The sequence below is a fragment of the Thermoascus crustaceus genome, assembly GCF_041956765.1.
Source record: "Thermoascus crustaceus strain CBS 181.67 unplaced genomic scaffold VTN00scaffold_2, whole genome shotgun sequence".
Classification (NCBI taxonomy): domain Eukaryota; kingdom Fungi; phylum Ascomycota; class Eurotiomycetes; order Eurotiales; family Thermoascaceae; genus Thermoascus; species Thermoascus crustaceus.
This window is the reverse complement of record NW_027192528.1, coordinates 1,926,521-1,954,299: the sequence shown is the minus strand read 5'-3', so window position 1 is coordinate 1,954,299 and position 27,779 is coordinate 1,926,521. Positions and strand designations below refer to the sequence as shown.

Below are 27,779 nucleotides of genomic sequence, written 5' to 3'. Positions count from 1 at the left end.
GACGGCAAGACTGACAGTAGAGTGGTGGACTATCTCACGCCGTTTCCCCTCCGCTTGACAGCTCCACGGGCCTGGTCTGGACTCGATAGGGATATCGACAGCAGCGATCAAGCGCGCGAAACGTCCTAAGCAGCGGAGGGACCTTTTTTGACCGGAAGTGGCGCGCGGAACGGGTCTGCCGTCGAGAGAAGCGCGGATAGCACGGGTCTGGATGGAGACAATCACAGGCGTGGTAGCGAGCGCTGTCAGGCGAGCCTAAAACGGCCAGAACGTTCAACCTTACCCCTTGATGTCATCCATCTCATGAGCTCTTGGGCCTTTTCTTCTCTTCTCCTGGTCTCCTCGCACATGTCCCCCCTCCAATGCCGACTCTTTGTCCAGCATGGCGGATGTGCCGAGCACGACCAAGGGCGCCGCTGGTAGTCGTGATCCGTCTGCTGTCTCGCAAGCCTCGACCGTCCTGGCGTCCAGCAGCAGTGGCACTGTGAGCTCCAGGGGCACGAAGCCCGAACCTCTGAGGTCTCACACTCTCCACGTTGGTATGTACGACTGTGTGGCATCGTCCTGCGTGCAATTGACCCTCCTGGCGCAATCGCAAGCCTCAACAAGCCGACCGGCTCCGGGAACGTGCTGCGAAGCTCGTCGCTGACTTCTCTGACCCCTTCTAGCAACGACATCGAATGTCGCATCGGGCTCCAACAGTCAGAGAGATGCGCGCAGGCCCTCCCGAGTGCTCCCTGCCAGCCAAGCAAATGCGTCGTTCGCGAGGAGCCCATCATTCCAGGCCCTCGCGGAGGCTGGCGAGGAATCTCAGAGCGCGATAGATCCGCTATCTCAGGTACGCGCAATGGAGTCTTTACCAGCTAATCATATTATATAACTTCTATACTCGGGTCGAACCGGCTAGGGACTCTCCGCTGACCGTTCTGGGTGCCAGCATATCCTCAAACGAACGAATACTGAGAAGTCCATCCCTTTAAAGCTACGCGGACAGGCATCCCACGAGGCGGAAGCAGGCGGAACTGACGGGGCGTCCAACTTCAGCCCAACAGAGCAGGGTCCAATACAGAGAGACACCGGGCCACCCCAAAAGCCTTCGAAGGAGAAGAAGTGAGTGTTCTCTCGGCAGCGAAGCGACGGGTTGCTGTTGCCTACCCCTTTTGTCAATTACCCCGCATTGTAATACTGTCAAGCAATGCTTATCGCGCGACATGCGTACACCGTAACATCGGCCATGCCAGCTTGGACCAGCTAACTATGCATCTACCGACAGGAAAGGCGTCTCTTTTCTGAGCCGATTTATCGGCAATAAGAGAAAGGGCCAGTTCTCAGACCTAAACGACAATGAATCTGAACTGGATGACGACCGGATGGATGCTGAAGTCTTTGCGCAACCGATAGGGTTCATCCCCCGATTTCCTCCACCACCCAAATACATCAGAGTCAGAGCGCATTACAAGAAACGGAAAACCTTCGATCGCGTGTTTGTCGCGCAGGAGCTTCAGGGTGCTGATATGCCAGGCGATGCTTTGGATAAGAATGCTCCGTCAACAGCAGCATCCGAAGCACAATATGGCTCAAAAACCGAGAGGGCAGTCTGGACTATGGAGTTCTCAAAGGACGGGAAATACTTAGCCACCGCGGGGCAAGACAGAAAGGTCCGAGTCTGGGCTGTGATCTCAACTTCGGAGGATCGGCAGGAACATGAACTCGAAGAGGAGGAAGCCAAGGGCGAGCAGGCAGGGCTGCGTTTGACTGCTCCAGTATTTAAGTCGAAGCCGATACGAGTGTACGAAGGGCACACCGGGTGTGTGCTGGACTTGAGTTGGAGTAAAGTATATAAGCCTACTTTTTCTCATAAGCGGCGCCCCCATGCTAACGGGTACTAGAACAACTTCCTGTTATCCACGTCAATGGACAGAACTGTCCGACTGTGGCACGTCAGCAGATCCGAATGCTTATGTTGTTTTAAACACAGTGACTTTGTCACTTCGATCCAATTTCATCCACGCGACGATCGGTTCTTCCTAGCTGGTTCGCTCGATTCAAAGCTACGGCTCTGGAGTATTCCCGACAAGAGTGTAGCATTTTGGGCGACGGTTCCGGATATGATCACAGCTGTTGCTTTTACACCAGACGGCAAATACTCAATTGCTGGATGCCTCAATGGTCTATGTCTCCTCTATGAGACTGACGGTTTGAAGGCGCATGGACAGATCCATGTGCGTTCGGCTCGCGGACGCAATTCCAAGGGCAGCAAGATTACAGGGATCGACACCATCACCCAGCCTCCCAATGATCCAAACGGAGACGTCAAGCTTCTGATTACGAGCAATGATTCCAGAATCCGGCTGTACAATTTCAAAGATCGGACCTTGGAGGCCAAGTTTCGTGGAAATGAGAACACCTGCAGCCAGATCCGCGCATCGTTTAGCGACGACGGGAAGTATATAATATGCGGGAGCGAGGACCGCAGGCCGTATATCTGGCCGACCGGGCCGGGAGAGAAAGAGTCGGACAAGCGCGCTGTTGAGATCTTTGAAACTCATTCGTCTATTGTGACGTCTGCAATAATGGCCCCCACCAAGACAAAGCAACTTCTTGGTTTCTCGGGTGACCCTGTGTACGACCTCTGTAATCCGCCTCCGATCACCTTGGTGAGCCAGGCTGAATCGAGGATGCACTCAAGATCAAGATCGGAGGGTGTCGTGCAGCGCAAGGACGATAATAATTCTTCCACACCCCAGGCCACTGAGTCTACTAGATCTCCCAAAGCCAATGAATCGCCTGCATATCTTGCTCGCTCTACCCATCCAAGTGGGAATATCATCCTCGCTGCAGACTATTCAGGAAAAATAAAAGTGTTACGACAAGATTGCGCACATCAAAAACGGCGTAACGAATCCTGGGACGCAAGCTCTACATTTTCGAAGAAGATCTTGGGCCGCTCTAATTCGGCTCGCCATAGCATTGCGTCCTCAATCGGCAGAGAATCGACCCACAAGACCCCTTCGGAGCGGATAATTTCCTGGCGCAATTCGGTTATTGGCACCGAACTCACCAGTGTTGACAACGGCCAGAGCACAAGGACCCGAAGTACGTCTCCTCGAAAATCCATAAGCCGTCTGTCACGATACTCGAGCCCGGTACAGAACCCCGTGAGGGCTGGCCCTGAAACTCCCTCCGCCTCTACCATATCCCCACCACCCTCTATTCACAAATCATCTATGGAAAGTAGTCGGAGATCTGGTGTGGACGCACCGTCGAAACCTACCATCATCCGCACCCCAGAACCTGAGTCCCGACCTTCGTCTCCGACGCCACCTGCTGCCACACAGAGGGATGTCCCCCTCTGGATGGACCAGAGCTATGCGTATTGGAGTAAAACTGCCCACGCGGCGCAAGTCGCGAGCGCTCACCGCTCATCCAACCTGCTGGATCCCAGACACATCCCGCCTCCTGGGCGAAAGCAAAGCGTGGGCAGCGCGCTGAGCAGCGACTGCAGTTCTCTAACAGGGGATACCGAGGAAGGGGAGGTCCTCCGGTGCGAGTACTGCAAGGGCACGAACTTCCGTGCGACGAGGACCAGAAACGGAAAGCAGAGATTGATCTGTGGTAGGTGCAATAAACCTGTCAGTTGATCGATCATCGTTTTCGTTTCTTGTCCGGTGTATACATGGTTTCCTTTTTTATCTTTTTATTTTTGTTCAGAAGTTTGCATGGTAAAGGTTATTATTTGTTTGGAGCTTTAGGGCACGGAGGTACAGTACGGCGTCCTAGACCGGTTCCGATATCGAACATACCTGCCTAGGGAGGCAAGCGTTTATTTATGGCAGCGTGTACAGTACATCAGTAGACACGAGGTACGATTGATGGATATAGACTTCATGATTTGGCATGCATATGGCAGCATTCAGGTAAATGCAACATGCAACTAGCTCTGATTAGCCAGCGCCTTGAACAAAGACACTTTATGATAGAAACCTATAGTTGGTCTATACAGTTGCTGCAGTCTAGTACCAAATCTTACAGACAGTAAGTAGATTAAGTACATATTAGCCCGTCAAGACATGTCTCGAAGATAACATTTCCCCTCCCATCATCGTACATGTACATATGTACCTGCATACTACCACTCCCGCACCCTCATCCCCCCCTTCCTCCTCCACAAACCGCCAAAACCCAAACCCATACCTCCCCCTCTCCGCAAGCACCAACTCCTCCACCACCATCGCCCCATCGATGGGTCCCTGGCCCCCCGAAACCCATTCAGCCCCGTCTTGCAGTGGCCCGGACATGCGCAGTAGAACGAGATACCATCCATATCTGTATCTATACTTTCGAGGTAATCTTGTCGTGGTCTTGATCTTGGTGGTGTCGTTGTTTGTGTCCGTACAGCTTCATATAATCCACCGTCAGTCGGTTCAGGGCCGCTTTGGACACCGAGTATCCCATCCGGGAGGTGCCCGTGAAGGTTCCTAAGGTCCGCGAGCGCGTCGGTCATCACGCCGATGCTGGAGGAGATGTTGATGATTCGGGGTTTGAATTCTTTGTCTGTGGTTGATGATGTTGGTGACGGTGATGATCTGCGGAGCAGGAGAGGGATAAATGCGTCCATGACGATGGCCACGCTGGCAACGTTGACGTTGAATGTTCGGAAGAGGTGGGTGCATTACGGTTACGGTGCTGGTGCTGCTGGATGGGTCTGCGTCTGTGTCGTCTGTGTTGGTGTCGTGTTCGATCATCGAGATGGCGGCGTTGTTGATGAGGACTGTTATCCATCCAAACATAAAAGCTATTAGAGTACATACATTCTAACAGAGGTTCGTATAATACCATATATGAAAAAAATCTCATTAAAAACAGAACGGATAAAATAAATGAGAACAGAAAGACTTAGGTATAGGGTTTACTAACCGTCCAACCTCCCAAATCTCTCCTCCACTGTCTTCCTCGCAGCCCTGATGCTCGCATCGGACGAGACGTCCATCTTGATGACCTCCAGATACGGATGCGGCATCGGTGCCGCCTGGCTATCTACCATCATCTCGCGCAGCTTCTGAATCGCTTATGCTTATCTCAGAGTAGTCTAGCTAGGTGATTGAAAGTTATAGCATGCGCTGTCTTATCCGAGATAATGATATTCTGACTGAGACGAGTTGAAACTCAACTGATTCGTCGAGATCATGCGTGTCACTTAGAGTAAAGACACTGTCTATTTGAGGATTTTCCTTGCATGCTGCTGAAAGAGAAGAAAGAAGTATACACAGTACATACAATACTCCCTCCCAATAATAGGCACTATATGCAGAAAAAAAAAGATGTGGTATCATTATACATACATACATACATCAAAAGAGATCTCGTAGGCGCCACAACATTTCCACACCACAGGCGTAATGCAGTGTTCTCGTCCATTCGACATGTCAAGAAAAAAAAATTTTTTGCTAGACTGGCCCCAAGTTCTGTTTGTTTTGCATCATACAGATCCTCTTCATCAGCTTCATCAGCTCTAAACGGTGAGCAGCATGGACACCGTAGGTAAGAAAACGACGGGTGTCGCGCGCAGACACAACGGCAAGTGCGGCTATCAGTGACTCTGTCGGCTCCTCGTTTCCTTAGTCCAAAGAGAAACTTTCGAAGCGGGTAATAGGCGTTCCGATCGGTGGATTGTATAGACGGGAGCAAAACGTTACAGCTTAACCAAGCCCAGCCCCCGATGAAAGTCAGCGGCATGCAGCCCATATCGCGGTCCAAGCCACCGCAGCACACCTGCAGCAAGCCAGTCGCGTCTTCATCGCTTGCCCTTCCCGCCTTTCTTCTTCGACTTCCCACCCTTAGCAGCCCCAGCTTCCACCTTTCCAGCCGCCGCAGCGGCGGTACCGGCACTGCTCTCATCCACCGGCGCAGGCGCAGGTGCATCTGTCATCTCAACGTCCCCTCCAATTGTGGCCGCCGCAGCACCAGGTGCAGGTGTCGTCGTTGTCGTTCCAAGACCAAGATCCGAGACCTTCGCTCCACTTGCCAGTTTTCCCAGACCAGTTATCAACCGTCCCACTTCCGCGGCTTTGTTCGTGCGGTACTTCAGACATACCCCCGTGGAAGGGTTGTAGGTCTTCAAGGTGAGAGTCGCGATTGGGGTCTGTTGTTGTGGCTGCTGCTGCTGCTGTTGGGTGGATTCGGAGGGGTTCTCGGTAGGCTCTGTAGGAGTAGGTTTGTTGGACTTGGATGATTTTGAGGGAGTGCGAGACGGGTAGCTGTAGCGGGTTGTTATTCTAGTCTAAAGTAAGGGAGCCAGTTAGTCAAATGCACAAATAAAATCTGGATTTCTTTCTCATGGGTATGGATGGAACGAAAACAAGTTTGACGTAGATAGAATACATACCGAGTCAGGATACGCCTCCAGCAGCAAAGCAGACTGCTCCAGGAACGCCTGGGACGTTGGAAGATACGGCATGTTTGCGTGCGCTGGGTATGACGATATGCGGGGGAGATTTGTTGGAGACGGATGTAGGAATTCTTATGGAACCCTATTAAACAAGGTCAGATATCACAGTTGGAGAAATAAAGCTTATCCCCGAGTGGCGTTATGCTGTAAGGAGAAAATAATGTGTGGAGAAGGATGCGTTCAGAGTTGAGTTCCTGAAGCTTAGGGATGCTGTCCGCTCCGCAAGGCCAGGTGCGGCCTTGGCGCCCGAAGTGGACGACTTACTACTAGGCACCACATGCTACAGCAACAAATGATTTAAAATTGATCTGACTAGCCTATATTGTCTAATAAAGGAACCAGTTCTCATTTGGAGGAGATTTCTGAGCCGGACCCGGGCACATGAAACTCTGTGGCGATCCTATGCAGGAGATCATCACACAGTGGTCTAAGACTACATAATTGAAACAATCCATCTTTCATCAAATACTCATCACGTTAAATGTGTCTACGTAGCTAAATAAATGAATTGTGTCGGCTGCCTTTTCTTACGCGATGGAGCCGCAGCAGGGGGGCATACGGAGTATCACTGTCAAAGCCCCCTCCTGCCAAGGCACTGCCAAACTGCCAAACCACCTTTAGACCATGTGGCAGAATGCTTACTGCCGGGCCCTAGAAGCCTTGGACATTGGTAGAAGACAGACTGCCTTTAGCTTCATGTGCTCTGAATGGTCAGAATAGTGTAAAATGTATTCTACTGGCTAACATGGGGATTAGAAATAATGCATATTCTTGTTCGCAGTGTCTTTGCAAGGATGCAAGAGATGGGCCTTATCTCATTCCATAATCACAGTGACACAGTCCTATAGTGTAGTGTTGGAGGTTGCCGGCTCGGACCTAGCCGGCCTGACCAGCTCGCCTATATCAACCTCACAGTCAGCCTGCTTCCTACTTCCTACACCCGCGCGCAATCCATCGATTAACCTATCTTAACCCCGTGTGCAATTTCAGCTTTTAAAAAATATCAGTAACTAAGGAGACGGTCCTGTAGTGTAGTGGTTAGCACAGCGGATTTTGATGCTTAAAATTTCCGCTAACCCCGGTTCGAATCCGGGCAGGACCTGACTGCTGACTCCGCGATCAGCCTGTGGCCTGAATTTTTTTCACCCTTTCTCGCAAAGGCAGCCGACACGTTCATGACATACACATATGAATTTGAACATATCAAAGACCCCTTCACTTCTTCTCCACACTCAATTCATCCTGCTAACATGCCCAATTTTGATCCTGAAGACCCGCGTCCGATCCGCGGTAGGACCTTAGTTTTTCTTTTTACTTACCTCTTCTCCAACCTATACTACTGAATCATACTATCTTTCGGCACCCCCTCCCCTGCAACCCAGTGGCTTGGTGATTGCTATTTTATACCCATGTGATTTGAAGCTATTGGAGGGTACCCGGACACAATAATAGGTTACAGACCCTAGGCAAAGCTAGCCCAGATTGCAATATAGCAAAAGCAGCAAGCTAGGTGGCTTGGACAGGGGGAGGAGATGCTGAAAGATATAGCAACCTACTATAGACAGCATGGGAAGTAGATACATGTTGATTATAACATAGGCATTCTCAATTACACGTGCTCTGACTTCTATGACGGATAGAGAAGGAAAAAAAGGAAACAGATTACGTCTGATACATATTTGTCTAGGTAGTCACAATTGTAGCAAGAGGAGAATTGCTCTGCTAATGAGGAGTGCAGAAGAGCGCGCGGGGCCGGTCATTCTGTACTACCCTAATCGGCATCCAAGAACGAGTCTCTTAAGCTCCTTTTCCTCTACCGTCCTATTCGTTCTCTTTTTCTTCCTTCTTTGGTCTTCTTCTTTTCCCTAAAGTAAATAGTGTCAAAACAGTGAATCATGAGGGATGTATTCATCTGAGAGCAGAGGAGAATAACGGCAGGCCTTGCAGAAAGGAGCTTAGGAAGAGCATGCAAGAGCAGCAACAAGTAGAAGCAGTGTCCAAGCAGGAGGGAGCAGCGTGGGGGTAAGAAGTTCTTAGCAGAGGCGCAAAGAAGCAGGTGCTTAATGGGAAAACAGCAATCGACAAGATAGTGGACATTTTCGATTGACACTTCCAGGTGGTAGGTATATGCCTCTATGGGCAAATAACCTTAATCTTATCGTCAGTAGAAGGCCGTAGATCTTGTCCCATGACCTTTGCCACTTCAACATCAAACCCCATTACATAGGTCAGCCTCTTCTGATACCTGCATCTTATCAGATTCCCCCTTTGCCCAGATATGGATGCCTTAAGTGAGATCACTTCGTCGGCCGAGAACTCCGGAGCTGATCCTTATCGATATCGCGGGAATTATATCACGTGACGCATATGACTGTTTTAGCCCCGGCATACTTCTTACTTCCGTACTGGACCTCGGGACTGCCATCCAGATGCCTTAAACAGACCTCCACCGTCTTGGCCAGCCCGGAGGGGTAGAAAGAAGCCCAGAGGGGGGCAGAGAAGCTCTTCTCAAGTCATTGTCCGGTGGAATATTAGTTACTGGGGTAATTGCAAATTCAAGACCAGTACATGTTATATTTGTCATCAGAAAAAAGACCGCTTTTCAGCCTTGATATCACGGCTTCAGCATGACAGCTTCCTCCACTGGCTTCTATTGAATTGTTTAATGAGCATCCCGTCTCATCCCGGTCATTCCAACTGTTGCAATGGATTCCCAAAACCAAATCCTGAATGAGCAACCCCCTCATCACCTCCCGCTGGTGGCATCCGAGATGACGCCGGAGAACTACCAGTTTCCCACGCAGAAGCTGCGACGGCAGCAAACCCAGCCGGGGAAGATACCACTGGTGCTGGTGGCCTGTGGCAGTTTCTCACCACCTACACTTCTCCATCTGCGGATGTTCGCCATGGCTTCGGACTTTGCGCGCATGAATGGCAACTTCGAAGTCGTCGGGGGCTATATGTCACCCGTGTCGGACGCGTACAAGAAGGTTGGCCTGGCACCGGCGACTCACAGGTGAGCAATTATGCCCGTCTTTTCTTATTTATTGCTGGGACCTTCCCCATTATCTACTGTACAAGGGGAACGAGCCAGAACAGTGCTCGAGAAACAAAATAGACAAGCTAACTAAACCCCAAACTAACACTGGTTACAGAGTCCAAATGTGCCAACTGGCCGTGCAACCATCAAAATGGATCGCCGTGGACCCCTGGGAGGCGATCCAGACCGAGTACGTGCCAACAGCCAAGGTCCTCGACCACTTCGACCACGAGATCAACACCGTCCTTGGCGGTGTGGAGGACACCAACGGAAAGCGGACAAGAGTACGAATCGCTCTTCTCGCGGGGGCGGACTTAATCCAGACGTGAGTTTATATACTATACATCCAAGTAATTCTTCAATTCTCTAATTCTTTGCCTCTGACTGTTGCTATTTCCAGCATGTCCCAACCCGGCGTCTGGAGCCCCCACGACCTCGAGCACATCCTGGGCGACTTCGGCGTCTTCGTGGTGGAGCGGGCAGGCACCGACGTCGACGAGGCGCTGGCCAGCCTCAAGCAGTGGGACGACAAGATCTACTACATCCCCCAGGTCATCCCGAATGAGATCTCGAGTACCAAGGTCAGGCTGCTCCTGAGGCGGCAGATGAGTATCGACTACCTCACGCCGGATGATGTGGTCAGGTATATTCAGGAGAACGGCCTCTATCAGGAGGAAGATGGCATTGCTGCTTTCCCTCCTTCTTCTGCTTCTTCTTCCATGGGGAAAGGAAAAAGCCAAGGCCCATTAATCTCAGATTAATGCTCGTGGATATTTTCTTTTCCTGTCTAATATTGCCATGGGTTTCCGACGGGATGATTGCCAAGCGTGAGAAACGAACGACCTCTATAGCGATTGGCTACATGGGAGGAAAATATCGACCCAGACCAGGAAGACGAGTCTCATTCATACCACCGGTCCACCAAAAAGTTGTTATAGACGCGACACTTAGAGAGACATAACCTCATCGCTTAAAGCCATGAAAATGCTCTCAAAAAGCAAGACTTTTCTTTGCCCATGAATATATACATAGCGCTGTTCGACATGGAGGGTGAAAGCCACCAAGGCCAGGGCTCGCGTGCAACACACTTTTCTTTTCCAAAACAAGGTACTGCATGCACCTCTGGGGCACTGCAGGATATGGGGGCTAGGGTCTAGAGTCTAGAATCATGGCGGAGTTGGTTCTTGCTGAGAAAAGTGAAAAAAGGAGGTATGATTCATGATGCATGGGTCATTGGGGTTTTAGCAATTTGAGATGAATGAAGGTGTTGGGAGTGGTAATAGATATATACATTACCTGGCACATGCATGTATATGCACATCATGTCCTTCATGAAAAGGGGAAACACGAATACTAGTCGAGAGTGTTTTTCTGAATAAATCAAAGGGTTAGGCTCATGATGGATTTTCATCCTTCTTGTTTCTTCTGGTCAGCGTTCCCTTACGGTCTTCCGACCATAATAGGAATAACTTCGTCTTCTGTCCCAAAGCCAGCCAGAGAGATCTGGCCTCTATGTGAAGCAGATTGTCTTTCTTCTTCTTCTTCTTCTTCTTGCTCCTGCCGAGTATGGCTTTGGCCTTGGTTGTTGATAGTAGGGTTCACCAGCTCTCCATACCGCACCTGCAGACGTTTGAGGGAAGCGGGTATATTCTCCTGCCCTCCCAGGCACCCGCCCGCGGCGAGCCGATCCAGGGTTCTACTTCCCCTTGTCGTCGTGAGGATCTGAAGAAATCCATTATCGGTTGCAGACACACCATTCTTCCTCAGGGCCCACAGACCGACCAACACCAAGGGGAAGGTCAGCGCCAACGTCAGGGCATATGGCAGAATAAGATTCACCGGTTGAGAAAGTGAGTACTGTGGACGCAGCTGATGTCGGGTCACGTTCGCGGATATAGGCCAAAAATTGAACTCAGGGATCACGGAAAGAGTGAAGTTCATGACGAGGGCGTTTAGTGATGCTTCGGTGACGTTGAATGGCGTCTTGGTCTGTGTTTGACTTGAATCTTCAAGCAGTGGCATGTTGTAACCGGCAAAAAGGGGGGTTACCCCACTCAACGTCAATTTCACTAAGTCAACCCAAATTTGAATCATTTTTGTCAAACGGGCAGTGAGAGACGGTGAGGCGGTACGACGCAACATATATTGATTTACATCTTTTGATTCGAAACACTAGATACATCACATACAGCCGTTCCATGCCATTCATTGCCTCCCTTGCCCCGACACACTCGTCTAGAGCGGATGCAACCCAGGGACGAAGGCAGTACATCAGAAAGCCAACCCAGACAGTTAAACGCCTATCCTTACTTGATCATGAAACGTTCCCATCAGAAAATAACAATATACAATAAACAAGGGGGGGAATAAGGTGGTATAAGAGCAGGGGGAGAAGACAAGATACAAGAGCGGAACGAGGGGGTATCGAAATTATTGGAGAGCATCCAGCTTAGAAGTCCTCATCGAAGGCGAACGCTCCGCCGTTCTCGATCTTCTTGTCGGTGTCTTCCTTCTTGGTGCTGGCCATGACACCGGCCTTCTGGTAGTCACCGACACGCTTCTCGAAGAAGTTGGTCTTGCCGGACAGCGAGATGTTGTCCATGAAGTCGAAGGGATTGGTGGCGTTGTAGTACTTCTTGTTGCCAAGAGCCACGAGAAGTCGGTCAGCGACGAACTCGATGTACTGGCACATGAGCTTGGCGTTCATGCCAAGCAGGTTGACGGGCAGAGCATCCGTCAGGAACTCCTGCTCGATCGCGACGGCGTCGGTGATGATGTTCTGGACAATCTCCTTGCTAGGGCGGTGGTTGAGGTGGGAGAACAGCAGACAAGCAAAGTCGGTGTGCAGACCCTCATCACGAGAGATCAGCTCGTTGGAGAAGGTGAGACCAGGCATCAGACCACGCTTCTTCAGCCAGAAGATCGAAGCAAAGGAGCCGGAGAAGAAGATGCCCTCCACAGCGGCGAAGGCAACGAGACGCTGAGCAAAGGTGGACTCCTTGTCCTGAATCCACTTGATGGCCCACTCAGCCTTCTTGCGGATGCAAGGAACTGCGACGCGTTAGCATGTGTTTGATGGATGATACCGGTGTTTATCACGTACTGGTATCAATGGCATCGAACAGGTAGGTGCGCTGCTTGGGCTCCTTGATGTAGGTGTCAATGAGCAGGGAGTAGGTCTCGGAGTGGATGTTCTCCATCATGATCTGGAAACCATAGAAGCAACGAGCCTCGGGGACCTGGACCTCCCCGCTGAAGCGCTCCACCAGGTTTTCGTTGACGATTCCGTCGGACGCGGCGAAGAAGGCGAGGACGTGGGAGATGAAGTAGCGCTCATCATCGTTCAGGCGGTTGTTCCAGTCGTGAAGGTCCTTGGACAGGTCAATCTCCTCTGCAGTCCAGAAGGAGGCCTCGGCCTTCTTGTACATCTGCCAGATCTGTGGGGTGGGATCAACACGTCAGTGCACCGCGCCCACCACAAAAAACTACTTAACGCGTGACGCGTCGACGTGCCACTCACCTCATGATACTTGATGGGGAAGAGAACGAAACGGTGAGGGTTCTCCTGGAGGAGAGGCTCATCTGCCTCGAAGCTCTTGATACCCGGGGCAACCTTGGGCTGCTCCTCAGCGGGCTTCTCAACGGCGGCGGGCTTCTCAGCGGGAGCGTCGACGGTGGAGACGGGCGCGTTCTCCTTCTCCGCGGCGTTGAAGTTGAGCTTCTTGACAGGGGAATCGCTCATCTTGAGGTTTTCCAGGGAGGAAGCAGCCTATGGATGGTTTGTTGTTAGTATTTCTCGTATCGCAGACGCGTCCTGGGCAGGGCGGCGACGTGACGAGATGACGTACCTGCTTGGAGGGAGTGACCTGTGCAGCCATTGCTAAGTATTATAAGGATCAGAGAGGACACTCAGCCAAGGAATTGGGCACAAGGACACAAGAAGAGAATGGGAGACGCGGTGGGAGGACTGATGTGAGGAAACAGAGAGAGGACGGAGGTGGAAGAGCCCGCAGAAATACCTGCATCGGCGGGCGAGCGTGATTCTTAGCGTGACGGGCTAAGTCACGTCGCACGTGACATGGCGCGCTTCACGTCGCCCGCTGCCTGTGGCTGGCGGCGTTTTTCTCCATCCTGCGCGTCCTGCTCATCCACTTTCCACACTTCTGCTCCAACCAGCATTGCTCCGGCCTGCTAACTCCTTCATAGCTAGGCTGTTTGTCAGGCCACTCCATCCCAGCCCTTCCGATGCTCGGATCCCCACTGCTTAGGGCATCACCGTGTTTATCTGATCTAAGCTAGACTGCTCGGAGCAAGCTAGGGAGCTCAGACACCGCGCGTTCCTGACCAAGCAGCTTCATTCCGCCCATTGCTACGCAGCCTACGCTCATGCCAACGGTTACTCTAACTCCGTCCAGAATGCCGGCTGCTGCCCCGCCTCTTGCTGCCTGACTCAAGTGGAAAATTTCTTCGGCGCGGCTCCAGTCAAACGCCTCGTTTGCCTGGCCATCGACGTAATCCGGACCGAACCAGACTTCGGATCGGGTCCCGAGTTTTGCCAAACACGGTTTGAGCTGGACATGCTTCCATAACAATGATTAACGATCAGATAAGCAGGGAAAGGCGATCGGCATGTTTAGCTGCGGAAAAGTTCCCTTCGTGCTCCATACAGGGCTTCCTAGATCTGAGACAGACGCGTCCCTTACCGCGTTTTCTCGAAGAAAACGGTGTAGGCAGATCTGCACCTCGGCATTTCTGTCAAGAAAACTTTTCATCTAGTAAGCCTCTAATAAGATTGACAACCTTGGAAGGCCATGAGTGTTCAGAGCGGCCTCTATACACGTGACGCAATATTGAACCAATGGACGCGTCGCGTGTCAAGGAGTATCTAATTTTTCCACTTTCAGCTTCTCTCAAGGTCTCCTGAGAGGCAGAGATTCATCTATGTGGGTTCCTTGTGTCAACTATTGCTTTCTATTTGCTGGCGTTTTCAGATCACTCCATACTCACGCTTCAGAATTGAACATTATGAGTTTCACTAGAAGCGGACGGCGAACGAGGCATATCAAACACGCTAACATCGCAGATTTTTACTGGGCATCAGGCAAACATCCAATGATGCATTATATACTCATATACTGTACAGGGTTGCCCAAAAGGTATGCATCTATCAACGCCTCTTTTACCGAGCACGCATTCTAGGATTGCGCCAAGCTATTTGCAGCACACCATGTCCGGATATGCGTTATACAAGGGAAAAAAGAGGAAAAAGGACATCGAGTGCAGCAAAACATACATACCCGGTACGACCTTTATTTGCAATATCGTCATTTAAATCTTCGCGCGGAGCGAGTCGGAGAGGAACCGGTCTTCGAGCTTGCGTATCAACTTGTTGGTCTGCTCTGCCAGACTCAACGTCAAGATCTAAGCAGTATGTCAGCAAACTTCGTGCTACGGCTGTCTGTGTCGTTGGAACATACGGTGTGAGGTAAGACACGAGCCAGGTGAGCAAAGTATCCCTTATAGATGCCAAAGAAGCCCTCCTTGGTTATGGTCTTATACAGACAATCGAACGCGCCTTTGTAAAGGTTGCCGGTCTGGTTGTACATCCGAGACATGATGGTGTCTGGAGTCGCGGGTTAGTGGAACCGCGCCACAATCTCAGCAACTTAACTGAGGAGACATACCTGGAGGATGCATGACACAGCAAACGACGAATCCAGAGAACGTGCTGCTGGCCAGGTGGAGGGCGGGGCCGTCTTCCATTCCCAGATGTTTGATCAAGCGCCGCTTGGCAAAGAAATATGTGGGCAGCTGGACGGAGCTACCAAAGCCAGTACGGATCATAGCCGCTCCGACACCTCGGTAGAGTCCCTTGACGCCTTCACCGCGGTATATTTGCCGTAGCCCGTCGAACGCGTTCCGATACTTGTGCTGGGTGCCGACAGGAAGGAAAGGAGAGAAAGACTGGAGCCGCGTCTTCACCAGGAAGAAGGGTGAACCGAAAGCAGCACCTATGATACCCGATGCAGCTCCGGAGAAGACATTGATGCCGAGGGACTGAGCATTCGGGTCCTTGTAGATCGCCGTCGTCAGACCACTGCGCAATGGCTCGTAGAAGCCGAGACGGCAGCCATTCAGCACCATTTGGTAAATATACTATTCCCCCAATCAGCCTCCGAGTCTAGCAGGGATCGACGAGCGCGGATGGATGCGATGACATACAGCGGAGCCAATGCCTCGGAACAACCCGCGGGGTCCCTCATTCTGCAAGATGACCTTAACACCGTGGAAGACACCCTTATATTTCTTAACCGCCTCCTTCTTTGCCTGCAGCTCTCCCTGTAATTGTAACCTTCAAATGCCTGCATCAGCTCCGGGGATCTGGTGTGTAGAAACAGCAGGGCGAAATACCGGATTTTCACGGTCTCAAAACTGTGGGTAACTGTGACTGCACCGCATGCTGCAATGCCTCCCGCGATAAAGGCTCTGGAATCAGAAAAAGACGATGTAAGCAAGACTTATTTGATCAGGTCTGGGGGTGTCGCACATACCCTGTGGTGGTGGACATCTTTGCGCAAATCGCCTCCGTTTGCGGAGACGGAGCTGCGGCGGTGTGATTTTATGCAGCAAAGTACGAAGACTTATGTACCGGAAATCTGTATGACAAGAAAGGAAAAAGAGAGAGAGGCTATGAAGGAGTGAAGGGGCGTGAATCGTGAAAAAAAAAATCAGGAGAGCCGGTGAGGACAGGAAGTAAAATGAGGTATTCAACTTTAGGTCGGAGTCAGCGTATCAAGCCCTCGACGTACAGCAAATAATACAGAACATGACTGGGAGATCTCGCGCTCAGAGCCAAGCCGGCGCGATCCCTGCGAATCCTGCCCGCCATCTCGGCCTTCTATTGGACCGTGTCTCCGGACGGGCCGGCCAAGCTCCGACTTTCGGGGAAGCGTGCGGCCGGTGTCACGTGTTCCGGAGCCGGAAAAACAGCTCGGAGGGGCTCTTCCATGCTCGACGCGTCCAGCACAGAGCAGGCGGCGTGTCGTGCCAGGTCCGGGGGACTGATATCTTGGTCAAATTGGGCGTGGGATAGAGACAGAACTGAACAGAACAGAAAGAATTGATACTGTCCTTCCAGTACTCTACCTGCTAGGATAGCCATTTAGAGGTTCAAGCTCGTACTGGCTTGTCTTCAACTTCCAGAACATGGCGGGGATCGCAGAGCCTCAGCAGCAGCCGCAGCCGCAACAGCAGCAGCAGCAACCAGCTCCGCAGCCCACGCAGAAAGTATCAGATATTATCCGCAACTACCGGCCTACAAAGGTATCTGGTGGCTATCCTAATGATGCGCAAAAGGTTGCAGTTCTAACTGGTCATTGTGTTGATTCTAGGCCTTCCGACCTTCCAAGCAAGAGGGCCCAACCCACATAACGTCCTTGGATTTCGACGACCAGGGCGAATACCTGGTGGCGGCCGGTGACGACGAGACGATCCAAGTATTTGATATCAAGGAGGGGAAGCAGACGAAGACGGTTCCGAGCAAGAAATATGGCGTCCACTTGGCCAGGTTCACCCACCATTCTCGCCAGATCCTACACGCCAGCACCAAGGTCGACGGTGCGTCCTCCTCTACCCTGAGCTTTTCCCTGGTTCTACGCTGCTAACGTTTACCAGACTCTCTGCGCCTTCTCGACCTTCATAACGAGAGCTACATACGCTATTTCACAGGCCACACGGACAAGGTCACCTGCTTGGCCCTCTCCCCGGGCAGTGATGCCTTCATCTCCTGCTCCAAGGACGACACGGTCACGCTCTGGGACCTCAATTCGAGGAATCCGCAGGGCAAGCTGAAGCTCGCGACGCCATACCTGGTTGCGTTCGACCCTTCTGCCTCTGTCATCGCGATTACGTCCCAGTCCACGTCTTCTGTTCTGCTCTACGACTTCCGCAATTACGACAAGCCTCCGTTTGCTACGTTCGATCTCGCTCCGCACGAGGAGAGATACACACCTTCCACTCGCGGCCGGGCGTGGACTCGCTTGGAGTTCTCCAATGATGGCAAGAACTTGCTTGTTGGGACAGACTATCACGGGCACTTCATCCTAGATGCCTTTGAAGGTAACGTGAAGTCCTTCCTGGTTGGCAGGAACGGCTCGCCTGGTAGAGCAGCTCCGGTCTCGACCTCCGGAAAGCCTCTTGGCCAAGGTGATGCTTGCTTCACCCCAGATGGGCGGTATGTCATTGGAGGCTCAGGCGATCAGCCGGACGTCCTCGTGTGGGATACGCACCAGACCCCAGAGCCCGGTAACTTCCTGCAGCCGATGACCAGGTTGCCTCACCGGGCGCGGACTGCCGTCATCGAGTCCAATCCCAGATACAACATGATTGCTTCGGCGGACAGAGAAATCATTTTCTGGCTCCCTGAGGACAGCGGCAAGGCGCCCGAGAAATAAAACAGATGGCCAATGCTGGCCGAATTTGGTTAAACGTCGGGCTGGTGGTGGTAGCCTGGTCATATGCTGGGCCTACCTTTGAGTGCTGATGCGTAGCGCAACATTACGACAGCTCTGCCTCGAGCTTTACACGCTGCCGTTGACCGGGATAATAGTCTCTCGTCTATCGTGAGTTCGGTCCTGTCAGATCTATGGATACCCATTATCTTCGATTCTTCTCCTTTCCCACCAAACTCCTTGCCGTGTCGCACACCCATACCAGAGGGCCCTCCAGCTCTTCGTCACCATTTCTATTTTCCTCGATAGTATGCTCTATCTGCCTGACAACCGTCCGGTTGCTGGAAATCGTCACCATTCCCGTGGCCCATCCGTATAGGAATACGCTACGGTTGATATCAGACAGAATTTCTTGCACTTTATGAGCTGGTCCTCGAAGTCTGCCAATCTGCCAGCCGGCGCTGATATCCGCCTCAGCGTCGATTACCTTTACCGGAATCTTCCACTGGGCCGGCACCTGATGGTCTGAGAGTTCCTGAAATTTCTGTATCAAAGCTTCTCTGTCCAGGCCTTGATACTCAGGGTCGCCCATCAGCATCTCCGTCCTTTTTCTCTCCGTGTCAGTGCCAATGGTATCGACGATTTCACGCATTCGTCTGGCAGCCTCCTTCGTGCATAGCAGCTCACGGCCATCCATCGCTGGCCAGAGCTCAGTGGGTACCAGAGGTTGTTGTTCCTCCAGCTTGATCTGTTTGTGTATGGCTTGGTGGTGGTTCGGTAGTGGGGGGATGTTGCGGAAATGTGAGAGATCCGACACCAAGGCAAGGAGCAGTGTGCAGTCGACGTTGAGAGTGGGTGTGAAACGTTTGTAAGGATTGGGGAGCAAGTGGGCGATGTTCAGTTCCTCAGGCGTCACCGAGCTGGGATCCCGACCCTGGTCTATCTCACCGGTCATCACGTCAGGCACGCTCGTCCCACACTCGACAGTGACGCCGTACCCCCGGATCTCGTTGAGAATGTCGTCGATCTCTGGAACCCTCCCCTCCATAATCTTTGGTATCACAAACCGCACGCGCGGATGTCTGTATCTAACCCGTGTAGCCCTAGAAGCCTTCCTCATATCCGCCGCCAGCTTCACCAACTCAATCTCATCATCCTCATCATCAGACTCCTCCCCATCACTGCCGTAATTCTGTAGGATGGTCCTCTTCCTCCTTTGCCCATCCTCATCATACTCCTCCTCATCCTCCTCCGTAACCGACTCCTCCCCCCTCTCCCACCCCTTCTTCGCCATCTCAAACAGCAACCGACTCTCCGAGACCGTAGACACCTTGACCCACTCCTCCCCCTCGTCCGCGACGATATCGACCAGCACGCTCTTCCGCTTATCCATCCCCGCGCGCTGCTTCCTGTCCTCCCGCCGCTTCGCCGCCGCCTCGTCGCTATCTTTCGCGTGTCGTCCCTCATCCCAATAGAACCGCTTCCCGAACGCGACCAGACCCTCGCACGACCGCTTCGCGATCGTCCACACGGCCGCGTAGAACGGGAGGTTGGACGATCGGAGGGCGTGGATGAGGCGGAGGGAGCTTTCTTCTTCGTCATCACCCTCACCATCCTTACCCTCACCATTATCACCACCGGGGGAGGTAGCGGCAGCCTGCCTTTCCAACTTCTCCAACATCCTCATCTCCGAGACGACGTTCGACCGCAGCTGGCGGATCTCGACGAGCTGCGGCCGGCGGAGGCTGCAGGAGACGAGGGTCTGGAAGGCGTCAAGCTCGGACAGGATGAGGCGGCATTGGTGCAGGAGGGTGCGGGAGAGAGTGAGTGGGGATGATTCCGCGTCGGAGTGGTGGTCGTCGTCGGGGTTGGGGTTGGTTCGGGGGGTCATTGTTGAGGATTGTTCCTTGCGAGGGAGAGGGGGTGATGTATGTATGTGCAATAAATGTACTCTTGAATTCTATGTTTTTGGATGGTGGTGGGGTCTTAGTGTTTTCTTGCCATGAGATCTGATCTATGAGTTCATTTCATAGGGCAAAGGAAAATAGAAGAAAACGAAAAAAGAGTCTATCGAGGAAGAAGTTAAATGAAAAAAAAAAGAAATGAACGGAATTGTGTTGTCCAATTAACCTACACGGCGCTTATTGTTTGTGATGGATATTGTGGGGTTGTCTGCTCTTTGAACGGAGCGCTCCCGCTGTACTGTAGGAGTCACCGCGGGATGATGTCAAGTCGATCGATATGGCTTACCTAATCAATAAGATCCAATTCGATACAAATCTACAGTATAACAGTTATATTCAGTTGCCAGAGTATGAACGATCGCGATCACATGGAGATATCATACAGTCTTTTCAAAAGATAAACTAAACAAAACGTGGGTCTGGTACAGCACAGTACAATTAACTCTTCTGTACAGGATCGATCTTTTGAGCGCCCCGAAACAACAGTGTCGAGAAAGTAAAAAAAAGAATCCGGGAACCCTTCACGTAACCATCCCTAGAAGTAGTAGACAGACAGATAAAAACAAGAAAAAGAGAATAAAAAGAAGAACGCCCCGGGATACTTGCTGATCCTGAAATCAAATCCATAATTATAAAAGAGCGGATGATCGTTTCCTTTCTGCACGCGCGCCCCGCATTAATATCAATCAATCAATCAATCAATCAGTTTATAATGAGTACAAACTTCTAGACCAACTGGTGATTCATCCTCCTCCTCAATTGAACCTCTCTACCTCCCCGCTAGTCATCTTTACCCGTTAATCTTTTCCTCTCGCTCGAGTTTCGAGGGGAATCGTCTTCGTCTTCGGACCACTTGTCTCCGTCTTCACCGACGGCGAAGATCGTCTCACCGTCGAGGGACTCCCGTCGCGGCGGTGCAGGGGTCACTGGGGTGGTCACCGGCTTAGGAGGCACAGGCGAGAGCTCACGCTCGGGCTCGTTGCGGTGACGGCTATCTGGAGATCCTGGTCGACCTGCTTCTTCATCCAGGCTGTTGGCAAGAGAGCGGATCTCAAAGCCATCGTCATCTTGAGCAAGCTGCAGGTTATGTCAGCGTCATATCCTGCGACGAATTCTGCGTGGGTTGTGCTTACCTCGTCACTCATTGCAAACCGTCTGTTGTTCGCCGTTGGCCGCCACAAGTAGGCGACGAACGCGATGTCGAACAGGTACACGATGTTCAGCCAGCCGTCCAGGACGAACCATCTGGTCTTCCAGTGCTCCGGCACAAAGTTGGCCTCGTCATGGCCCGCAAAAGCGAACGAATTGATGAAGAAGAACCCGAAGATCACAATGATGCTGCCGAGGATACACCACCAAAGCTTTTTGTACATCAACGCCTTCACCTTCTGCTTTCTGTCGATGAGGTCCTTCATCGTGCCGTTCAGCGAATTCAACGTCCAGACATAGAATGCTGTCAGTGTAGCGGCGAGCGGTAGAACGATCAGCAGAACCAATGGCCCGGCCGTGTCCGGTGTGATAGACAGACTCGCGACGGCGTATATCACACCGAAGATGAAGTGCCCGATGGCCAGCAAGCGGACATAGATCATGGTTTTACCAAGCGACGGCTTCACGACACCATAGCCCATGCAGACGATGAGAAGCAAGAAGAACGAGAAAGAGTTGCGTCCTGCATTGAGAACGGCTACGATGACCATGAGGACCTTGGCCCCGACATTCATACCATGTCGGTTTTGGTAATCTTGACAGAGTTAGCCGTGTAGTGCGGAGATCGGATGGCTACGGGCTTACCATAGAAGCCCCAGGTCATCAGCTGCTCGACGATCAAAAAGACGATAATAGCCGTGATGTAATTTTGGACCGGTACTGCGGAGGATTAGCAAAACGAACGAACAGCTGACGGAGAGCAGTTGCGTACATATATCACGACGGTTCTGTACATAAAGGAATGCCCAAAACCTGTGATTCCCGTGAGCGACATCTCGAGGGTACCGGGACAGCAGAGGAACGTACACTCCAATCACGGCGTATACGATCGTCAGGGCTCCGTAGAAGGGCAGCTTCGCGATCTGGGCGGCAGGCAGTTCACCGTATGCGTTTCTGAACTCGACGACGGCCTTATAGTCCTGCCCCGAATACGCATATGTGCTCACGCAGTAGAAGCCTGTCTTCTTCACGGGGTAATTGATGGCGGCCGGATCTTTCAGATGTATCGCTTTCGACAGGATCGGAGACTCCGAGTGCTCCGTCGCGTTGGGCGCCAGGATGAAGGAACCGATTTCTTCTTGTGTGCACAGCTTCGCTTCCACATTGGCTTCATCGCAGATGGTCTCCTTGACCTAGAAGCTCTCCGTGAGTATATGGCCCCCATCTTACACGAAATCTCCAGGACCTACCTCAATGTCATCCGCCGGTTGTCTCCCGATCAATGCTTCGTCATTCCACTCGAAGATAACCAGACTGACGAGAGGGTCGCTGTCATCCGGTGGCGTCTGCTTGACGAATTTGGTCAAGATAAACGGCTCGATGTTTCCTCCCCAGGCCTTCCTGCTGTACATCCCCGAACATCGCTGCCGGTGTTCATCATCTTGACTCTGCGAGCGACTAGTAATTAGAGACGATTGCGCTCTGAAGCTTCGAATAGACAGTGCCTCACCAATTCAACCTCATTTGCGAGGACACGCGCTGCCAGCAAGGCTGGTATGCAGAGAGCCTTGAGCCAACCTTTCATGGTGGCCCAAAACGGCGGCTATGGATGTGTACCTGGAAAGCTCCGGGGGTCCCGGTAGATCGGTGGGCGCAATAGGCCTGTTGAGAGGATCAAGCTCAGGCACGGAGCATGAAGGGAAAAGCGAACACGTGCGGATAGGAACAAAGAAGCCCTTGGTGCCCTCGCGCGAGGTTGTTTTTCGTTCGGAGCTGAGAGCCTCGACGGTCTCAATACAACGACCGTGGCTACAACTTACTTGGCGGGCCTGACACTCCCGGGAGCCGCGCGTTGACGTCCCGCCAATTATCTAAGCATCGCAGCGCCGCCCGGCCTGCTCTCCGCGCCACTATTCTCGTCTTCTCTTTTGACCGCGCTGGGTGATCTCCAGAAAATAAATTTGCCCATAACGCCCTCACTTCAGCGGCGTCAGCAGCGTAGAAATGCCGGGAAAAGAATTTACTGACCCTTGCGTGGACTGCAAGGATGCGGAGGCGAGTTTGACTGTGCGCGGCCGCCGCCTTTGCAGGTACGTGCTCTCGCTAGACATCAGACGAAATTCTGGGGTTTGGTAAACTAACTAACGACCTTTTCCAGCAACTGCTACATACATTACGCCAATGGCAAGGTCTTCCGGCGTATGGAGAGATACCGTCTGAGAAAAAATGCGCCCAAAGACAGACGGCGCAAGTTGCTTCTCCCACTTTCCTACGGCGTTTCGTCGACGGTCCTGCTGCATATGCTGAACGGCCAGCTCGAGCGGCAGGCCGCTGGCGGGCCTTATGCTCGCGTCGCCTACGATCTCCATGTGCTGGTCGTGGACCCGTCGACCATCTCTCCCTCGAATCCGTCGTGTGAGGAGAGGTTTGCGGCGGTACAGCAGCGATATCCCATGCATACCTACACGCAGATTCCTTTTCACAGTATCTTGCAGCGCGATCCAGAGATAAAGGATACCATGACCGAGTTTGCTGGTCCAGGGTTCGTGGATGATGTCTCCAGGTCAGACCAGGAGCTACTGGATGCTTTCCGGGCGTCGATCCAGTCCGCTACCTCCAGGGTTGATATCGACAACATCCTGTTGAACAGGCTCATTGTGGTCTGCGCGAAGGAATATGGCTGCGAAGGCATCCTCTGGGGAGACTCAGATAGCCGCCTCGCTGCCAAGAGTCTGGCGAATGTCGCAAAGGGACGGGGCTCCTCATTGACATGGCAGGTCTGCGACGGACCGTCCCCTTGGGACGTTCAGTTTACCTTCCCGCTGCGGGATCTGTTCAAGTCGGAGCTGGAACTCTATGCGAAACAGATCCCCGGTCTCGAGGATATCATCATCCCCGACCAGCCCGTGTCAGAGAACATGTCCAACAGGACCCTGTCGATTGATGAGCTGTTGATGCAGTACGTCCAGACCCAGGGGGCGAAGTACCCCGGTGTCATGGCGAACGTAGTCAGGACGGTAACCAAGCTGCAACCCGCCCCGGTCTCGGAAGGCCAGGTTCGATGTGCGCTTTGTGGCGCTTCTGCTGGAAGCGTGGAGGACTTGACAGGGGCTGTTCCGGGTGCTGGCACCCAAACAGACGACCATGAATCTCGATTTTGCTATGGATGTGCTAGGTCGCGTCCTGATCTAGTCAATCGATGATCGGTCTGATAGATTAAAAAACATAAACATGACGATAGACATAATGCGCATGTGCCATAAAGTATCAACAGGATATCCAACCATTATAGACCCGCACGTCTCTAAACCTCCAGAAATGACATGACAATCCCAAACCAGTCAGTTCCGAACCACCCCTGTCTCGAGGTCCTCCTCTCTCTGCTTGCCAAACCAACCAGCACCTCCGCGATTGTCCTGTCGCACCCTGGCGGGTTGCGGTCTGGATGGACCGCTGCTTGGTTCATTGTTCTCGTCATATCTGTCGAATTCCTCTGGGAGACTGGGATCCGCCGGGCGCTGTCGGTGTTTTCCAGACAACGCCTTGGCGCCCTTGGCTCTAAGATGCTTCTCCAGGAGAATGGCGTTTCTCGTGTTGCATTTGTACAGAGCGTCCGCAATGTCCCCCACGAATGGCACAAGGCCAATGACGAAGTCGAAGGCAATGTTCATCAACATCATCATCCAGAGGGAGTAAGGGAGGCCTCCGTCGATGTTTCTGCAAGACTGGACGACCATCAAAGCCAGCGCGGTATCGAGCGCATCACCAGCGCTGTGAAACGGAGGAATTAGCATTAGAAGCAGACAGGGACTGGAACGGGCGCACTTACACAGGGATCAGGGCAATGGCGCTGCTCCAGCCAAATCTCACCCCGCACAGGCTGAAGAGGGCGTAGTCCAGCCGGTACGCCCTGCGCTTCACTTTGGTGAGGATCTTGGCATCATTTTCAGATATGCCGGGAGGGACGGCCTTGGGCCGTTTCTGGGTCTTCTTTCCAAAGGCGCGACCGAGACGCGACGCTGGGACTTCCTCGAAGTAGGGGTCCTACATGGAATCAGCAAGATTGATTGTTAGCGGTCTGTGCCAAGCTAGGGCCAAGTCGAGGGGTCGGGTCTGTAGTTACCTCTTGACCAAAATGGTTCTTTGCCGTCTCCCCCAGAATCTTCTTCCCCACTATCGCAGCAAGTGACATGTTTAAGAGTAGGATGTGTCTGTACAGAGAAGCGGAAGGTGGCGGATGGTGAATTTCAATAAGAGTTCAGGACAGAGATAAACCAACAGAGAGTTCTGCGTAAGATATATGCAGCAACAAAATCGAGGACTGTGAAACAGAGAGTCCAGAAATAGCACAGGCTCAAATGGGGTATAATGGAGTGTTTGATTCAGCGCCAGGGGTAGCCAGCTCAGCCATTCAATGCTTCAATGGGTCCGCTGAAAGAAAGGATTAGAAGCAGGGTATTTGTTAGTACTATGGTCATCACAAAAAAAATAAAGAAAGGCGTGTCAGATGGATACAGGAGCGGGACGTGAGGCTTTGTATAGGCGCTGGGCAGCCGCTCGCCGTGATGGATGCCGTCATGGCGGCTGTCCAGCAGCGCCCGCTCTCCAACCGCGGCGGGCTCCCGCAGCACGACCCCGACGCTTCACGTCATGCCGCCCGCACAGACGCTCCCTGTCGATCCTCAGCCACAGATGTGGCGTCGGCCTGTCCGTCTGCCTGCATCGCCACACCTTTACCTGTCCAGCTGCCCGTCGGGCTCGGGCTCGGGCACTCTCCAATCTCCATCTGCGGCAAACGCCAGCTCACCAGTCTGCTGGTCTACTCCTCCCCGCTGCTCTCGACCTGGCTGTCGCCTCTCTTTCGGTTGTGAATTCGCTCGTGTCATCGTATTTCCTCTCTGACTGCATTCTCAGTCCTCCGGCCCAGATTCGGATTGGCTTTGGCCACGCCTTGCTTGGAATCCAGGCTGCGAGCAGTACATCCCTGCTGTAGTAGCTGCACCCACTCCGCGCCTCAGGTTCGGAGAGCCTTCTCGCCCTACTCTAGGCGCGTTGAAATGCTTAGATCCAGCAGGCACTATGGAAGGAAAAAAGATGCAGTTGGAAGACTGTACGTCGTGCCCACCGTCCATATCTCTCTACGCCTCGCACACTTGAGAGCTTGATATACTGACGGCAACAGGGCTGGATGACCTGTGTGTCCGTTTTATCATAAACCTGCCCCGCGAGGAGCTCGAATCCGTTGAGCGGATCTGTTTCCAGGTCGAAGAAGCACAATGGTTCTACGAGGATTTTATCCGCCCGCTCGACCCGGCTCTGCCGTCCCTCTCCCTCAAGGCCTTTGCGATGCGCATCTTCCAGCACTGCCCGCTCATGTCACAGTGGTCCCACTACCACCACATCACCGCCTTCTCAGAATTCCTCGCCTACAAGACCCGTGTGCCCGTCCGGGGTGCCATCCTGCTGAATGAGGCCATGGACGAGGTCGTCCTCGTCAAGGGCTGGAAGAAGGGTGCCAATTGGAGCTTTCCCCGTGGTAAGATCAACAAAGATGAGAAGGATATCGACTGTGCCATTCGGGAGGTCTATGAGGAGACCGGTTTCGACATCAGGGAAGCCGGCCTCGTCAAAGACGAGAAGGATATAAAGTATATCGAGATCACGATGCGGGAACAGCACATGAGGCTCTACGTTTTCCGCGGCGTGCCAATGGATACCCACTTTGAACCCCGGACGAGAAAGGAGATCAGCAAGATCGAGTGGTACAAGCTCTCGGAGCTGCCGACGCTCAAGAAGAGCAAGCACCACGACGAGAAGCTGGCCGTCGCGAATGCCAACAAGTTCTACATGGTCGCACCGTTCTTGCATCCACTCAAGAAGTGGATCGCGCAGCAGCGGAAGAACGATGCCAAGGCGCAGGCAGCGTCTGCGCAGGTGCAGCAGACTGAGGGCGAGACGTCGATGGATGAAGCCGTCCAGGCCGCCAATGGGGCGATTACGCCTCGGCAGGAGCTCCTCGAAGCAGCAACTCCAAGTGACCTGCCCGAAGTTATGCCACCTCAAGATGTTTCTTCTCACTTGAAGCGTCTTCTCAACATCAGTGATGGCGCCCCTGCAGAACCAAAGCCATCTTCTCACGCGCCGCAGGCCTCCAAGTCGGATCCTTCCAAGTCCAACGCCCTGCTTGCATTGCTCAGAAGTGGTTCGAACGGCGTGGACAACCGGGTTCCGGAGAAAGAAGCGATGCCAATCCCACAGGCGCCTCGTACGGCGATTGCATCTCAGAATTCGCAGCAAAATTACTCCCCATTGGCCGCCTTCTCCGGAGCGTCTCAGCCTCCCCGGCTTCCTGGGCAGCCCGGACACCCCGACGTCGACGGATACACGAGACAACCTCATCTGCAACATGCTCCGCGGGTGCACCATGAGCCTGTACCTGGACATCTACCGCAACACGCAGGCTTCCCGCATATGAGTCACCTCCCACAAAGGCAAATGGGCCACAACCTTATGCAGACGGCCCGCCAAGCTCCTTCAGTGGGATATCAGGGAGCGTCCGGTTATCCTCAGCATGGCCCGTCTCAGCAATATCCAAACACTCAATTCCAGTCTATGCAAAGCTCCATGTCACAGCCTCATGGGCGTCCTCAGCAACATGCGCCAGCTCCGTACCAGCAGACTGGCGACCCACAGTTCGCTCAATCAACGCCATATCCTAACGCGCAGTG

The 27,779-nt window shown here is 52.7% G+C and overlaps 13 protein-coding genes and 1 non-coding gene across 14 annotated transcripts in view; 6 read left to right on the top strand and 8 right to left on the bottom strand.

The window, feature by feature from the left end:
• Positions 1-382: 382 nt before the first annotated feature.
• On the top strand, positions 383-3,641 carry VTN00DRAFT_4241 (uncharacterized protein; the record flags this gene model as incomplete). The annotated part of the gene is made up of 5 exons (XM_069430648.1): positions 383-539; positions 669-838; positions 938-1,110; positions 1,274-1,835; positions 1,890-3,641. The coding sequence occupies 5 exons, from the start codon at positions 383-385 to the stop codon at positions 3,639-3,641; spliced, it is 2,814 nt and encodes a 937-aa protein (XP_069289762.1).
• An 837-nt stretch (positions 3,642-4,478) lies between these two features.
• Positions 4,479-5,047, bottom strand: VTN00DRAFT_4240 (uncharacterized protein; the record flags this gene model as incomplete). Its single annotated transcript, XM_069430647.1, has 2 exons — positions 4,479-4,771; positions 4,918-5,047. 2 exons carry the CDS (start codon positions 5,045-5,047, stop codon positions 4,479-4,481), a joined length of 423 nt encoding a protein of 140 aa, XP_069289761.1.
• A 747-nt stretch (positions 5,048-5,794) lies between these two features.
• On the bottom strand, positions 5,795-6,457 carry VTN00DRAFT_4239 (uncharacterized protein; the record flags this gene model as incomplete). Its single annotated transcript, XM_069430645.1, has 2 exons — positions 5,795-6,280; positions 6,386-6,457. The coding sequence occupies 2 exons, from the start codon at positions 6,455-6,457 to the stop codon at positions 5,795-5,797; spliced, it is 558 nt and encodes a 185-aa protein (XP_069289760.1).
• Positions 6,458-7,468: 1,011 nt separating this feature from the next.
• On the top strand, positions 7,469-7,550 carry VTN00DRAFT_t77. The gene has a single exon. It is a non-coding gene; the product is annotated as a tRNA-Gln (tRNA).
• Positions 7,551-9,153: 1,603 nt separating this feature from the next.
• VTN00DRAFT_4238 (uncharacterized protein) lies at positions 9,154-10,249 on the top strand (the record flags this gene model as incomplete). Its single annotated transcript, XM_069430644.1, has 3 exons — positions 9,154-9,464; positions 9,604-9,813; positions 9,889-10,249. The coding sequence occupies 3 exons, from the start codon at positions 9,154-9,156 to the stop codon at positions 10,247-10,249; spliced, it is 882 nt and encodes a 293-aa protein (XP_069289759.1).
• Positions 10,250-10,928: 679 nt separating this feature from the next.
• On the bottom strand, positions 10,929-11,510 carry VTN00DRAFT_4237 (uncharacterized protein; the record flags this gene model as incomplete). The annotated part of the gene is made up of 1 exon (XM_069430643.1): positions 10,929-11,510. The coding sequence occupies one exon, from the start codon at positions 11,508-11,510 to the stop codon at positions 10,929-10,931; it is 582 nt and encodes a 193-aa protein (XP_069289758.1).
• Positions 11,511-11,937: 427 nt separating this feature from the next.
• On the bottom strand, positions 11,938-13,366 carry VTN00DRAFT_4236 (uncharacterized protein; the record flags this gene model as incomplete). The annotated part of the gene is made up of 4 exons (XM_069430642.1): positions 11,938-12,539; positions 12,592-12,925; positions 13,009-13,257; positions 13,337-13,366. 4 exons carry the CDS (start codon positions 13,364-13,366, stop codon positions 11,938-11,940), a joined length of 1,215 nt encoding a protein of 404 aa, XP_069289757.1.
• A 1,450-nt stretch (positions 13,367-14,816) lies between these two features.
• On the bottom strand, positions 14,817-16,056 carry VTN00DRAFT_4235 (uncharacterized protein; the record flags this gene model as incomplete). The annotated part of the gene is made up of 6 exons (XM_069430641.1): positions 14,817-14,909; positions 14,966-15,111; positions 15,173-15,644; positions 15,711-15,840; positions 15,900-15,974; positions 16,040-16,056. 6 exons carry the CDS (start codon positions 16,054-16,056, stop codon positions 14,817-14,819), a joined length of 933 nt encoding a protein of 310 aa, XP_069289756.1.
• A 638-nt stretch (positions 16,057-16,694) lies between these two features.
• On the top strand, positions 16,695-17,941 carry VTN00DRAFT_4234 (uncharacterized protein; the record flags this gene model as incomplete). Its single annotated transcript, XM_069430640.1, has 3 exons — positions 16,695-16,811; positions 16,880-17,105; positions 17,163-17,941. The coding sequence occupies 3 exons, from the start codon at positions 16,695-16,697 to the stop codon at positions 17,939-17,941; spliced, it is 1,122 nt and encodes a 373-aa protein (XP_069289755.1).
• Positions 17,942-18,143: 202 nt separating this feature from the next.
• Positions 18,144-19,829, bottom strand: VTN00DRAFT_4233 (uncharacterized protein; the record flags this gene model as incomplete). Its single annotated transcript, XM_069430639.1, has 1 exon — positions 18,144-19,829. One exon carries the CDS (start codon positions 19,827-19,829, stop codon positions 18,144-18,146), a length of 1,686 nt encoding a protein of 561 aa, XP_069289754.1.
• Positions 19,830-20,682: 853 nt separating this feature from the next.
• On the bottom strand, positions 20,683-22,636 carry VTN00DRAFT_4232 (uncharacterized protein; the record flags this gene model as incomplete). Its single annotated transcript, XM_069430638.1, has 7 exons — positions 20,683-20,979; positions 21,036-21,646; positions 21,697-21,771; positions 21,824-21,864; positions 21,919-22,244; positions 22,302-22,499; positions 22,562-22,636. 7 exons carry the CDS (start codon positions 22,634-22,636, stop codon positions 20,683-20,685), a joined length of 1,623 nt encoding a protein of 540 aa, XP_069289753.1.
• Positions 22,637-23,055: 419 nt separating this feature from the next.
• VTN00DRAFT_4231 (uncharacterized protein) lies at positions 23,056-24,254 on the top strand (the record flags this gene model as incomplete). Its single annotated transcript, XM_069430637.1, has 2 exons — positions 23,056-23,141; positions 23,210-24,254. 2 exons carry the CDS (start codon positions 23,056-23,058, stop codon positions 24,252-24,254), a joined length of 1,131 nt encoding a protein of 376 aa, XP_069289752.1.
• A 138-nt stretch (positions 24,255-24,392) lies between these two features.
• VTN00DRAFT_4230 (uncharacterized protein) lies at positions 24,393-25,243 on the bottom strand (the record flags this gene model as incomplete). Its single annotated transcript, XM_069430636.1, has 3 exons — positions 24,393-24,822; positions 24,881-25,095; positions 25,175-25,243. 3 exons carry the CDS (start codon positions 25,241-25,243, stop codon positions 24,393-24,395), a joined length of 714 nt encoding a protein of 237 aa, XP_069289751.1.
• A 373-nt stretch (positions 25,244-25,616) lies between these two features.
• The window catches only part of VTN00DRAFT_4229 (uncharacterized protein), a gene marked incomplete at both ends in the record, with an annotated part of 3,389 nt that continues 1,226 nt past the window's right edge, over positions 25,617-27,779 (top strand). The window contains 4 exons of the mRNA XM_069430634.1: positions 25,617-25,918; positions 25,966-26,027; positions 26,099-26,161; positions 26,234-27,743. Of these exons, the coding sequence (XP_069289750.1) occupies positions 25,617-25,918; positions 25,966-26,027; positions 26,099-26,161; positions 26,234-27,743 (1,937 nt within the window). The remainder of the gene's footprint in view (positions 25,919-25,965; positions 26,028-26,098; positions 26,162-26,233; positions 27,744-27,779) is intronic.